Here is a 14655-nt window from a genome sequence, read left to right on the forward strand (position 1 = left end):
AATTTTAAATGGTTTGTTGGGCTAAAAGATTTTATTATGAAAAAGGAAAGTTTAGGTACACTGTGTAGCGTAGGCAGTGCTTTTCAGCCAGCCAAACATACTTTGTGTTTTCAGTGATCGAAGAAGCAACATATGAGGAAATTTGAGGTTAACAGGGGGCGGAAGGGAGAAAAGCTGTGGGAAAGATGTCTTAAGGGAATAATTTAGAGACTAGCAGCAGATCTGCAACAATGATATTTTGTGTGTATCCTTCAGATAGGAGTTTTCTCTATCCCTTCTAGTGGAAACACATTCACATATACAGGAATTCAGAATGTGGGCAGAGACCAACTAGATTTTTGAACATATGATAAAAACAGAGAAGAGTTTATCTATTGCTGTGTAACACATTACCCCAAAACTTAGGTGCTTCAGACAGCATGTTTTGATCTCACAGTTTCTGTGGGTCAGCAGTGCAGACACGGGCTCAATCGGTGTCTCTCCTTCAGGGTCACTCTGGAGGCTTCAGTCAAGGTGTCAGCTTGGGCTATAGGCACCATCTCATGGTTCAGTTAGGGCCAGATGTGCTTCCAAGTTTACTGAGAGGTTGTTGGCAGGATTCAGTTCCAGACAAGCTGTTGGGCCGAGGATCCCACCTCCATTAGCACCTGTTGGATAGAGGCCACCCTCACTTGCCCGCCACATGGGCCTTTCAACATGGTGACTCACTTCCTCTAAGGCTGCAGTTGAGAAGGCAAGAGAGGGTGACTGCTAGCGAGATGAACAGCAGTCTTTGTTAACCTCACCATGGGCGTGCCATCCCACCGCTCTTTTCTTCATAAGAGTTGGGGTACTAGGCCCAGCACACACGCAGAGGAGGGGATGACAGAGGGTGTGAACGCCAGGAGGTGGGCATGATTGCGGTTCAGATTAGAAGCTCTATACCACAGAGGGTTATATACCCCAGCCTATAATCGACTCGACAATTCCATGTCAAACTAAAAGAAAGTCTTTAAATGTTGCCAGTATCACAAATTTGAATCATTTCCCAGAAACAGCCACAGAAAGGCTATACAACATTATCAAAATCTAAATTAAAAAAATGAACTTTGAGAGAAAGGCAAGTGTATTTTACAGGAATGTATGTAATCCTTTTTTTTTTTTTAATTCCCTGAGGCTTGTTTCTTGTTTCCCACAAATTCATTAGAATGGCCAGAAAATTGCTCCTTTCATCAAAATGAATCAGCTTATTCCATCATTTGATAGAAATGTCAGTATCGGACGTTTGCAAATGAGAACACTCTGACTTGAGGAACACTTAAATTTTCATCCATATGTTTGCCATATATAGTTACTTAAGCAACCAACAGAAATGTATTTCCTAATGGTGCTAAAACCTACCCACACCTGACTTAAAGGAGAAGAAATGCTCTCCAGCTATGTCCTGTAAATTGCTTAATAAATACTGCTTACATGTTATTGCTTTACATGCATCTATTTACTTCTTTATTAGCCAGCCTCTCCAGATGTACCCAATGTAGTTATATCCAGGACATGGTGTTTATTACTAGTGGAAAGTAGAATTGGTGGCTATGAAGGGATCATAAACATGGAAAGGAACACAGATTTGGGTTGTCATTTTTCTGCCAACAATTCTTGCTTAAAGCCAACCCCAGACACCCATCTTGTGAAATCAGCAAGCTTGATACATACAAGAATGATGGTGTTGAGCAAACCCTGGTACATGTAGGCATGTCAGGGCCGTTTGTTTTGCTGACCCAATGGACTGCCTCTCTGCAGTTATCGACGAGGAATGGCAAAGGACACAGTGCAGCCCTCGAGAGACCTGCGTGGAGGTGGCCAGTGAGCTGGGGAGCAGCACGGACACGTTCTTCAAGCCTCCCTGTGTGAACGTCTTCCGGTGTGGCGGATGCTGTAACGAAGAGAGTCTCGTCTGTGTCAATACCAGCACGTCGTACGTTTCCAAACAGGTAGGAGGACATGAGCCCTCTGTGGCCCTGATGCTGGTGGCGTTGACAGCTACAGCTCAGCTGGTTGCCAAGCGCTGTCTCAGTTCTTTAGGTGCATCATCTTATTTAACTCAGAAACAAGCTCAAAGTGCAGCGTATCGTCTTATAGACGAGGACACGAAGAGTCAGAGGGGGGCTCCAGATGTACCCGAGGTAGTTATATCTAGGACTGTCTCTCTGATGCTATGATGTCAAGGATTGGAAAATCATATGGAAGCCACTAGGGCAGACGTTTCAAGGAACAAAGATAGCCACGCAGACTTGTGTTATTAATTAGGTACCACATTGTTCAAATGGAGTGATTGAGAAGAGTTTGATGAAGGGAATGGGCAGGGTAGGGGAAGGAAGAAGGGCTGGCGAAGTACCCAGAGCTGCTAGAAAGGGGGCGCTGTTCCCACCCTTAAACTGAAGAGGCCAGAGGGTGGAGTGGTTATGGGAACCCAGAGAGGAAGTGGGGAAGAGCGCCGCAGGACTGGCTGGGCGAGGGGCAGCCACTGCACACCCTTATCCTGGCAGGGAGAGGGGGCAGAGTGGGGGAGGTAAGGAGGCTTACAGATGTAGTCATGGAGGTCAGCATCCTTGAACACAGTGGGGAAGGAAGAAAAGAGGATGGCATCTCCAGAGGGGCAGATGGAGAATATCTAGCACAGAAGACTTTGGAAAGAATCCTCCAGTCCCCATGAAAGAAATAATTCTTCCCTCTTCATCTTATAAAACCTCCTTTGCTCAGTAGGTAAGTTTTTCTTTGTATTGCTATCATATTGTTGTAAAATGTATAAGGCATGCATGCGTGCTTAGTCAGTCATGTCCGACTCTCTGCAACTGTATGGACTATAGCCCACCAGGCTCCTCTGTCCATGGGATTCCAGGCAAGAATACTGGAGTGGGTTGCCATGCCCTCCTCCAGGGGATCTCCCCAACCCAGGGATCGAACCCACCTCTCTTACATCTCCTGCATTGGCTGGTGGGTTCTTTACCACCAGCGCCACCTGGGAAACCCATACATGGCATAGTGGAGCAGTAATAACAAACTTAGGAAAGAAAATATACTAAAAAGCTGTTAAGTCAAACTACATTCCTTTTGGTTCGATGTTGCAAATCCATCACATATGTTGATATATTTATTCAATTGTCACATTTGCCTCTACAGTCTAGTCTCATGATTGGGAAAAGAGGCACTGCAATAAAAATTATTATTCTGTAAGATATTATGAAAAAACTTGAACAAACTTTTTGGCCAACCTAATACATATCTTATTCGGAAGGAAAGAACGGAATGCTGATTTGTTTTGGTACTAGGTTAACATACCCTTAATTTTTCCCCCATACCTCTTAAAATAGCCCTTAAAGTTTAGAGTTTCTTTTTCTAAATTCTTTTAGAGAATCTTGAACTTGTAAAAATTCTGACCTCTACTGTTTGACAATCAGAGGGGAAAAATATGACATGACTATGGCTAAGCATCAACTGTCAGTTGAAGCAAAGGTTGCGTAACGTAAGAGGCTTTAGTTCATGACTATGTTATACCCTAGAGTATACTGAAAAATTTCGCAAGATGAAGTTCATGCAAAATAAACACTGTTAAAAACACTCTTACTTAAACTTATGGTAGTACCATTACATATTAAAAGGTCAGGACAAACATAACTTTAATGGATTGTTTCCACTTAATAGATAATTGAGTATTTTGACTGTTGTCCACAACAAATGAGTTTCCAAGAATATGCTTAAGTGTAAGTGTTCAGCAGTTTTTCTTTCCAAATATGCATATTTGAACATTGTAACAGTGTTTTCCAAAAATCTTCTCATCCCAAAGTTATGGGCTGTTCAGTGAAATACCTCTTAGAAGATAAGTGAATAAATGAAGACTCTATGTAGCAAGGACTATGTGGAATGGTAATTGAATGGACAGAACATTAAAATCAAGTTCAAATTCACCTGTACATCAGAGAACCACTCGAGAATTAAAGTAATTGATACTCTTGGCAAGTACATTTTACCTGCTGAGATTCCATCTTGCAGCTCCTGGTCACAGCAGTTTCATTCCAAAAAGTAATAAGGCATGTTCTTGAGAGTATGCCCTCTGGCTGTAGAGTAGACTGTGTGGGTTCAGATCCCCACCCTCCCAATCAATAGTTATATGGTCTTAGGCCAGTTATATAACCTTCCTTTCCATCTGTTTCTTCACCTGTAGAGTTGGGGGGTAATAAAACCAACCTATAATGTTGTTATAAGGGGTAAATGGATTAATATAAAGGTACTTAAAACAGGGGCTGGCATATGGAAACATAGAAAAAAATGATAGTCATGTTACCTATAATTGTTTGGGCATGATGGTCTTGTATCAGTCAGTTTTTACTCTGTAATGCTGAATAAACACCCTAAAACTTAGTGGCTTCAAACAATAATGACATTCTCATTCCTGTATCTGAGATTCAGTTAGTTTAGAGTTTGGGCTCAGTTGGGCTTGACGCCAAGCTGCAGGCTGAGTCCAGCTCTGGTCCCCGTGTCTTTCATCCCTTAGACCAGCAAGACTGCCAGATTGTGCTCTTCTCATGGCTAGAGCAAATGCACGAGACAGTGAGCCCCAGAAAGCACACGTAGTTCAAGTCTGTGCTTGTGCCAAAGCAAGTCACATGGCTAAGTCGAAAGTCAAGGAACAGGAAACTATCCTTTGGTGGAGATGGTGTGGGAAGGGATAAGTAAATCGTTTTGAACAGTTATTTCTTCACCATGGTTGCAAAGAAACTTCATCCTTACAATTTATACTCAGACTTAAAGCAGGAGCAGGGAACATTTTACAAGGTAACTATTTTACAAGGGTACTAGGGACACCAAAAAGTTAAGAGACTTGACCAAACTTAAATACTTGATAAAGTGATGTAAGGTGCTGGTCTTCTGACTTGCAGCCCAGCATTTTTTATCACACCAGTCCTCATCCTTATTAGTTCTGTCTTAATGGACAACTTTGCTAAAGTCACAACCATAAGGGACAAAGGCAAAAATGCAGACTGTAGACATGATTATTTTTTTGTAAAACAAACAAACAAATATATGTATTATAGTTCTCTTTCTCTACTCTAGCTCTTTGAGATATCAGTGCCTTTGACGTCAGTACCTGAATTAGTGCCTGTTAAAGTTGCCAACCATACAGGTTGTAAGTGCTTCCCAACGGCTCCCCGCCACCCATTCTCAATTATTAGAAGATCCATCCAGATCCCAGAAGAAGATCGGTAAGCCTTTCTTACACTTGTTACACTTGTTAAGCCTTTCTTACACTATGCTTGTTCTTGCCTTGCTGAAGCTGTGTGTGGAGAATCCATCACTAATTACAGAGTCGTCTCTCTTGCTTCAAGCTCTTTCTCTTTTAGGTTCTAACACATATCTGTGGGTAATAAGTGTTTGGCAAGTATATTTTTTACTAGGTGTCAAAAAACTCAGTGGCTGTGAACTCAGCATGTCAACTTGTGGGCACCTTTGTTCTCAATACGCATAGTTTGATGGAGTTGTAAAACTCAACTCCAGCCTCAAATTTGGCATCTGTCCCCTCATTCCAGAACAAGCATTAGATAAAACTCATTTCAGGCTGTTTATATATTTAAGTCCCAAAGTTAAGAGGGGAAAAAAGGCTCCTGGCATCATCGGAGAGTGGCAAAGCTATCTGCTTCTGATTTGGGCATTTTTTAAACCCTTCCTGTTAAGTTTACAAAATGGGAAGTTGTATTTTAAATGAAAATGACTTAAACTTAATTTGACTAGATATTTTCTTGTGAGGATTTTGTGATTCTTTCTGAGACAGATTATGACACCCTAAAGTGTTCTGAAATCAAAGGTCAGAATCATTGATTTGAGAAAAAAGAATTTAACACAGAGAATCAAAGGGCAAATTACAACCATTGAATAAAAATATAAAGTAATTAAGTTGGAGACTTTGATCTTGCAGAAGTAAAGGAGGAAACGCACTGTATGAGTGGCTAGTGAAGGAGTCAGCCTTAAGCCAAGCAGACCCCTCTACCTTGCTCAAGTAGAAGAGAAAGCTCATGGAAAAGGAACATTTACAAAATTTTCCTGCTGTCCTGGCCAGTGTTCTTATCTCCATTTTACAGAAAATAATGCTTAGGAGCTATGTTAGAACACTGTTTACTTTAGATAAATAAGCTTGTTGACAGCTAATTTGCATAGTTTTTAACACCAATCCTCTTAAAAAGATAACTTTCCAAAATTACAGTTTCATTTCCAAAGGTTTCCACAGAGAATATTTGTAATTACAGAATTACTATCTAATAACATCTTCTTCATAAATATGAATTAAGCTCCTGAAAATCTTCACTGTTCTCTACTCAGAAATGTATTCAACATTAAAAAAAAATGTTCCAAAGGTATGATTACCTTTGAAAGCTTTAAAATATGATTTATTGTCTTCTTTTCCTAGCTGCTCCCATTCCAAGAAGCTCTGTCCTGTTGACATGCTCTGGGATAGCAATAAATGTAAATGTGTTTTACAGGAGGAGAATCCACTCACAGGAATGGAAGGTAATGATTGCAGTGGTGAAATAATAACAGTAATAACAATAACAATAGCAACTAGTATTTATTGACACAATTTAAAGCAATTGTGTAAACTTTTTATATATATCAACTAATTTACTCCTCCCAACAATCCTGTAATGTATGATTAACACCTCTTTTCTTTTTACAATTACACAATGGACACAACCAGGATGTCTAGTAATTTGTCTCAAGGTCACACAGCTAAGAGTGATAGAAGCAGTGAGATTCCAGAGCCTTTTGGTATAATTATATAGTAAGTCCAGCAGTGCATCATTCTGCTTTTTAATCTTAAAGCCCCTAATGATTAGAGCATCTCAAAGCAGTGAATTTGAAAGGGGATGATAACCTTTAATGAAAGTCGCTTCAGAACTAAACACGAGTCAACCACATTTTACTAACTTTTTTGTATAAAAACCTCACAGGAACCTAAGGTAATTTTGGACTTGGTTTCTTTCAACTGTGTCTTGTGAAAACATGCCAATAATTTGAGAAAATGGTGAATAAGAGAAGACTTCTTCTGACACAAGGGTAAAGTAAAAGCAAAACACAGCTCTTGGACTCAGGGGAATCGGGAAGCAGATAAGCTAGGCTCTCATCATTGCACATAACTCTTAACACTGATTTTTGATCACAAACATCTGCCCAAAAACAAACGCACTTTTTATTGATTTCCAAGGTAACTTGACATGATTCCACTGTATAGGTTGCAAGGACTCATGTGTTTTGAACCTTGCTTGTTTTTCCAACTGTGATCTACAAGCAAGATTAGTAAGGAATAAACTATAAGGAAATCTGTCCCAGAAACTGTAAATAACAAGCTAACTTTATGCTTCTCTCAGCTTCCAAATGTTTTCATGAACGCTCAGCCCAAGGTTTGATGGAACCTTAAAGTTCATGTAGTTTAAATGACCATGAATATCTTTTTGAAAATTGAAGTATAATTGATTTACAATGCTTCAGGTGTACAGCAAAGTGCTTCAGTCATATATATATATATATATATACACACACACACACACACCCATATATATTCTTTTTCAAATTCTTTTCTGTTGTTACAAGATATTGAATATACTTCCCTGTGTTATACAGTAGGTCCTAGTGTTTTATCTGTTTTATGTATGCTGCTGCTGCTGCTGCTGCTGCTAAGTCGCTTCAGTCGTGTCCAACTCTGTGCAACCCCATAGACGGCAGCCCACTAGGCTCCCCCATCCCTGGGATTCTCCAGGCAAGAACACTGGAGTGGGTTGCCATTTCTCCAATGCATGAAAGTGAAAAGTGAAAGTGAAGTCGTTCAGTTGTGTCCGACTCTTCGTGACCCCATGGACTGGCCCACCAGGCTCCCCCATCCCCGGGATTCTCCAGGCAAGAATACTGGAGTGGGTTGCCATTTCTCCAATGCATGAAAGTGAAAAGTGAAAGTGAAGTCGCTCAGTCGTGTCCGACTCTTCGTGACCCCATGGACTGTAGTCCACCAGGCTCCTCCATCCATGGGATTTTCCAGGCAAGAGTACTGGAGTGGGGTGCCATTGCCTTCCCCAGGGGATCTTCCCGATCCAGCAATTGAACCTGAGTCTCCCACATTGCAGACAGACGTTTTACCACCTGAGCCACCAGGGAAGCCCTTGTCAATCCCAAACTCCTAATTTATCCTCTCCTCCCTTTCCCTTTGGTAACTGTCTTCTGTATCTGTGAGTCTATTTCTGTTTTGTAAATGAGTTCATTTGTATCATATTGTGTAAGATTCCACATATAAGTGATATCATATATTTGTCTTTGTCTGACTTACTTCACTGAATATGATAATCTCTAGGTCTATCCATGTTGCTGCAAATGGTATTATTTCATTCCTTTTTATGGCTGAGTAGTATTCCATTATGTATATGTACAACATCTTTTATCCATTCACCTATTGGTGGACATTTAGATTGCTTCTATTTCTTGGCTGTTGTAAACAGTGCTAACATTGGGGTGCATGTATCTTTTCAAATTATAGTTTTCACCATTTCCAGATACGTGTCCAGGAGTGGAATTGCTGGGTTCTCTGGTAACTCCACAAATGCCCATGTTGATTTTGAATGTCATGTACATCCTTCCCACCAAGTCTTCATCTGTCCTCTGCTAGAATATACATCAGTCCTGAGGAAACTTGCCAAACTCACGGAGGCATTTCAGTTACACTGGGCACACTCTTGTTGCTAGTAAACTATATGGAACCTGAATATCTTTCTCCCTTTCTCTCTAGGACAGTGCTGTCCAATGGAGTTACAGTAAGAGTTACATATATAACTTATATTTTATAGTACTCTCATTAAAAAGGTCAAAATAAGCAGATAAAATTATTTCTAATGTGTTTTACTTAATCTAAAATATTTTTTAAAAACACTCATTTCAGTGTGTAAGCAATACAAAATCCATCAATGATATATATCTTCATTCTTGTGCTGTCCTTGAAATCAAGTGTGTATTTTACACTTACAACACATCTCAATTCAAACTTGCCATTGCATGCTCAGTCTGGCCTGGAGCTGTCGTATTGGACATCCCAGCTCTAGAGCATCAACTCGTTAGTTTAGGTTTACCCTCTAGAACCATGTCATACCGATCTAGTTCTTTCTCCATGTGGCCCATTTTTAAAGTTAGAAAATTATTGTGTGGAATCTAAAAAGTGGTACAAATGAATACAAAACAGAAATAGAGTCACAGGTATAGAAGACAAACTTATGGTTATGAAGGGGGAAAGGTTCAGTTCAGTTCAGTTGCTCAGTCGTGTCCAACTCTTTGCGACCCCATGGACTGCAGTACGCCAGGCTTCAGATTGGGATTAACAGATACATGCTGAAAGTGAAAAGTGAGTGTTAGTTGCCCAGTTGTATCCAACTCTTTGCGACCCAATGGATTGTAGCCCACCAGGCTCCTCTGTCCATGAGATTTTCCAGGCAAGAATACTGAAGTGGGTCGCCATTCCCTTCTCCAGGGGCTCTTCCTGATGCAGGGATCGAACCTAGGTCTCCTGCATTGCAGGCAGATTCTTTACCATCTGAGCCACCAAAGAAGTCCCAGGTAAACACTACTATATATAAAAGAGATACACAACAAGGACCTACCGTATAGCACAGGGAACTCTATGCAATACTCTGTAATGACTTATATGGGAAAAGAATCTAAAAAAGAGTGGATATATGTATAAGCAATTCACTTTGCTGTACTGCTAAAACTAACACAATATTGTAGATCATCTATATTCCAATAAAAATAGGTTCCAAAAAGAAAGTTATTGTGGAAAACTGTATACATAGAACTTAAGGTGGTTCTAGTTAAGGTTTCCTTGGTATACAGCTCCTGGGAGAGAGATTGGTATTCAGGAGTTTACTTGCAGGAATGCTTTCAAAGGTGAAGGGGCAGGGGCAGGACTTGGCAGGGGGAGAAGTTGAACTGTATAGTAGTTGCTGAGAGGTGTTAGCCAAGCCTGTTGGGAGATGTCTCAAATTGAGACAGAGGGGCTGGGTCCTATGGATTGGTCACTGGATATGGGCTTCCTCTAGAGGGGATATAACCTTGAAGGAGCCAGCTTCTTTCTGCTGAAGGTAATTCCTGCAGAGGGACCTAGCTGGTATACATGTATTTTGAGAGTAGGGAAAGTAATGAAGAAAGAGAGGCGTGCTCTGAGCGGGTAAAAAATGAGTGCTCAGAGCTGGAAGGGAGAGAACACAGCATATCAGGGTGCTGGAAGATATTCAGCATGGTGAGGACATAGAGACAGGGGGCTGGGTACATATGAGAGCAGAAGCCAGGGAGCTTCATGGGAGACCTTGTGAACCGTGTTCCAGAGCTTGGATGTGGCATTAAACACAAAACAAAACCACTCAACTAGTTCAAGTGGACAGTGACAGCACCAGTTAGGACTTCAACAAAATCAACCCAGTGACAGTGTACAAGAGAAGAGATTGGCTTGGGGCAAGCAAGGATGAAGGGAACCTTTTGGGAAGTTGTGGCAATGATGGAAGTGAGAGGCATGAGGTAGCCTAGATCACAACCGTTTCTAATTTTCATCTCCCACAATGCAGTTGACATGGGCCAAGTTCACAGTCACTTCTCAGGTGGCCTCGTCAGACTCATGACATGTACTGAGCTTACTGTTCACTAAATACTTCCCCCCGCCATACATGTGGCTATTAAGCCAACTGCCTTTCTCCAATGACTTCCCTAAATGAGGACATGTGAGTTAGTGAACTGAAGTCCAATTTCATCTTGTTGGATTTAGGCCATTGCACTAAACTGTTTCCAAAAACAAAAACAGAAAACTAACAGTACCAAAAAAAGGGGAAAAAAAAGAGGGGGGGGGTCCTGATTCTGGATTTTAACTCCTCCAGACACCCACAAATTCAAGAATATACTTGGAAAAATTCTATCAGTTTATTGATCAAAATGATAAATGGAACAAGGCTGAGGACTTAACACATTGGTATCCCATCATCAACTTCCCTAAGATTGAAATTGAAAGCCAGTACTTCTGAGTATCGCCCTTAGCTAGTTACTGCTTCACTCAGTTCTCCTATATCGTTTCTCTGTTAGTTTTAACTTGTCTGTAAGGACTGAGGTCGGCCATGGCCAACTACATTGCTGAAGTTCAGCAAATATCTTTTAGATTGTTTCCCTAAATCACCTCTTCAAGAATGGAGTTGGGCTGGCCTGAAGTGTTCTAAGAGAATCTCTACTGCCACCTAGTGATCCATGCAAATCTTTTAAGAGCTTCTATCTAGTCTTGTTCCAAAGTGACACAGGCTTCACTGGAATATGCTTTACAAAGCTTACCTTTTTCCTCTTCATACAATTCAGAATAGCGTATCCCCAGATCTGGCCTTTCAACACCCATTCCACATGAGCCCTCAAAGATCACCAACCACAGAGCAATAGAGCAATTAAGACTATGAGGTTGGACGACACAAGATTTTGAAATATCATTAATGGCCAGATGAAAATAAATGACGCTTGCTCCTTGAAAGGAAAGCTATGAAAAACCTAGACAGCATATTAAAAAGCAAAAGCAAAGACATCACTTTGCTGACAAACGTCCATATAGTCAAAGCTATGGTTTTTCCAGGAGTCATGTATAGATGTGAGAGTTGGACTATAAAGAAGGCTGAGCGCCAAAGAATTGATGCCTTCGAATTGTGGTGCTAGAAAAGACTCTTGAGCGTCCCTTGGACTGCAAGATCAAATTAGTCAATCCAGAAGGAAATCAACCCTGAATATTCACTGGAAGGGCTGATGCTGAAGCTGAAGCTCCAGTCCTATGGCCACCTGATGCAAAGAGCCAACTCACTGGAAAAGACCCAGATGTTGGAAAAGACTGAGGGAAGGATGAGAATGGGGTGACAGAGGATGAGGTGGTTGGATGGCATCACTGACTCAATGGACACGAATATGAACAAACTCTGGGAGATAGTGAAGGACACAACAGCCTGGCGTGCTGCAGTTCATGGATCTGCAAAGAGTCAGACAATTTAGCAACTGAACAACAACGGCAAAGTGGGAGAGAAGCAGGTTTGGGGAAGAAACTAAACAACTTTCCTCCAAGCCTTTCAAGAATACTAATGTGACATTTTCAAATTCTTCTAAAGCTTCTGTCTCTTCCAATGAATTTCAACTTGATCAGAATTGGCGGTGGAATACTAATTATCCAACTGTTTTGTACATTTTCTAGAAATATCTGTTAGCTAAGTGTGTCAAAAACTTCTCAGCACCTCCTCTCTGAGCCAACTGTATCTTCCAACAGATGTCTGTGGAATCAAAGTATATTGTCATGTTGTATTTTTTATACTAGAGTTATGACCTGCCATGAGGAAATACACCTACCTGGAAGGTCTGAGGTGTATTTCTACAATGCCCTAGTATTTCTGTTCTCTCCTTTTATTATTTACCTAAAACTGGGAAGGAGTAGACTCACAGTCCTTAGACATCCTGTATTTTATGACTAATACTTGGTTTTGCAAGGTTGCTTTTTTCAACTAGTCACAACCTAGTTGTGACATCTTAAAAAAATCTTACCAAAATATTCAGCTTACAACATTTTTATAAAAAACAAAAGAGAACGTGTGAATTCTGTGTTAGTATTGTGAAATCAGAGGTCAATCTCCTTCATTCTGTGAAAATATTAAGGGCAAAAATCTACAAAAAAGGAGATTGGATGAATCCAAGCTACTTTACAATGATGTAATGAATAAACCACCTTTGGGGATCCCATTCTCCATGCTACAGCTATTTGACCAACACTTTTCTGTTTTGGTTTAGATCACACTCACCTCCAGGAACTGGCTCTCTGTGGTCAGCACATGAAGTTTGATGAAGATCGTTGTGAGTGTGTCTGTAAAACGCCATGTCCCAGAGATCTCATCCAGCACCCAGAAAACTGCAGCTGCATTGAGTGCAGAGAGAGTCTGGAGAGCTGCTGCCAGAAGCACAAGATATTTCACCCAGACACTTGCAGGTGAGTGGCTTTTTACTTTTGCCTGTATTTGACCCATTGATATTTAATGTAAATACTAATTAGATTTGGTGAGATTCCTTATTAAGCCAGTTTTATTCTTCATTGTCAAGCCCCCTTTTTGACAATAAAACAGAGGTTTGGCAACTGAGTAAGTATATAGAGTGATGATTAATTGTGAAATCAAGAAAATTCTGTCTGCTGTAGCTGGGTTATGGATCTTCAGCAAAAACTAAAGTTGAAGACATATACACAATTATTTCAGATCAGCTGACTCTTTAGCTCAGTCTCTTAATATAGATTGACATATGTTTATTTTTTCCTTCGAGGAAGGGGATGCCATTGGATTTATATAACAAGAAATTTACTGATGAATAGAATGCTTAGAGGAGAAGGCGATGGCACCCCACTCTAGTACTCTTGCCTGGAAAATCCCATGGACAGAGGAGCCTGGTAGGCTACAGTCCATGGGGTCGCGAAGAGTCAGACACGACTGAGTGACTTCACTTTCACTTTTCACTTTCATGCATTGGAGAAGGAAATGGCAACCCACTCCAGTGTTCTCGCCTGGAGAATCCCAGGGACGGGGAAGCCTGGTGGGCTACCGTCTATGTAGTCGCACAGAGTCGGCCACGACTGAAGTGACTTAGCAGCAGCAGCAGCAGCAGCAGCAGAATGCTTAGAAGTTAGCAGTTGTGCTTTAATAACCATGTGGGATAACCAGCCAGGATTTTATATTGACATCCTAAATATGAATCTGGAAAATTTACTCTGAAAATGTAATCAAATCAGAACAGACTTTTTCCTTAGAGTTTAGTCCTTGATTCTGAATTCTCATGTTTATCTTCTTTTGTAACAGCTGTGAGGACAGATGCCCCTTTCACCCCAGAACGTGTGCAAATGGAAAACCGGCATGTCCAAAGCATTGCCGCTTTCCAGAGGAGAAAAGGGCCACCCATGGGCTCCAGGATCGAGAAAATCCTTGAGTTAGCCTTGATCCCCAGTTCCCCATCCATGTCATTTAAACAGCATGCTGCTTTGCCAAGTTGCTGTCAGTATTCCAGGTGTTAGGGAAAAAAAATCCGTTTTACATAGTACCATGGTGAATCCCGACCGACCTTCCATTAAACAACAGCTGAGGATTCCCTGGCTCACTGCCAGATGTCTTCTAACAGAAGATGCTCTGCACACCGGGGAATGGAGAGGAAGAAATCTCCCTTACCCTCCCCTCTTTTTTCCGTGAGTGAAAAAGGTTTGATCATCGTGGAGTGACAGGTACCTTGTGATTAATTACTCAGAGCAGATGAGGCAATTTGCATAGTCTTTGAGTCCTTTGCTAATTGCAACTCTCTTGTGAACTATTTTGATTCTTTCTTATGCAGATCTTGATGTGTATGATCAGCACTGATTATCTGATTACTGTCCAGCTTGTAGTTTTGAGTTTACCAAACTACTGTTGTTTTATATTTAAGTGTATTTAAAGAAAATAAACACATTTATTCAAGCCAGAGAATTTTGTGTGTTAATTAATATGCTATAAATTTACTGCTATAAATTTTATGCTAAAGAAAAAATATTTTAAAGAGAGAAAGGAATTCAGAAGTGGGAGA

The 14655-nt window shown here is 40.8% G+C and overlaps 1 protein-coding gene across 2 annotated transcripts in view; it reads left to right on the forward strand.

Moving 5' to 3' along the window:
• Positions 1 to 14655, forward strand: part of VEGFD (vascular endothelial growth factor D) — a 45721-nt gene that overhangs the window by 29236 nt on the left and 1830 nt on the right. Inside the window, exons 3-7 of one of the 2 annotated variants that reach the window (XM_040266584.1) lie at positions 1780 to 1970; positions 5092 to 5240; positions 6440 to 6540; positions 12853 to 13048; positions 13905 to 14553. In XM_040266584.1, coding sequence (XP_040122518.1) covers positions 1780 to 1970; positions 5092 to 5240; positions 6440 to 6540; positions 12853 to 13048; positions 13905 to 14031 — 764 coding nt within the window. In that variant the 3' untranslated portion in view covers positions 14032 to 14553. Of the gene's footprint in view, positions 1 to 1779; positions 1971 to 5091; positions 5241 to 6439; positions 6541 to 12852; positions 13049 to 13904; positions 14554 to 14655 lie in introns of those variants that run through there. The other variant, XM_040266585.1, reaches the window with a different exon arrangement.

The sequence above is a fragment of the Oryx dammah genome, unplaced genomic scaffold (genome assembly GCF_014754425.2).
Source record: "Oryx dammah isolate SB20612 unplaced genomic scaffold, SCBI_Odam_1.1 HiC_scaffold_23, whole genome shotgun sequence".
Lineage (NCBI taxonomy): Eukaryota > Metazoa > Chordata > Mammalia > Artiodactyla > Bovidae > Oryx > Oryx dammah.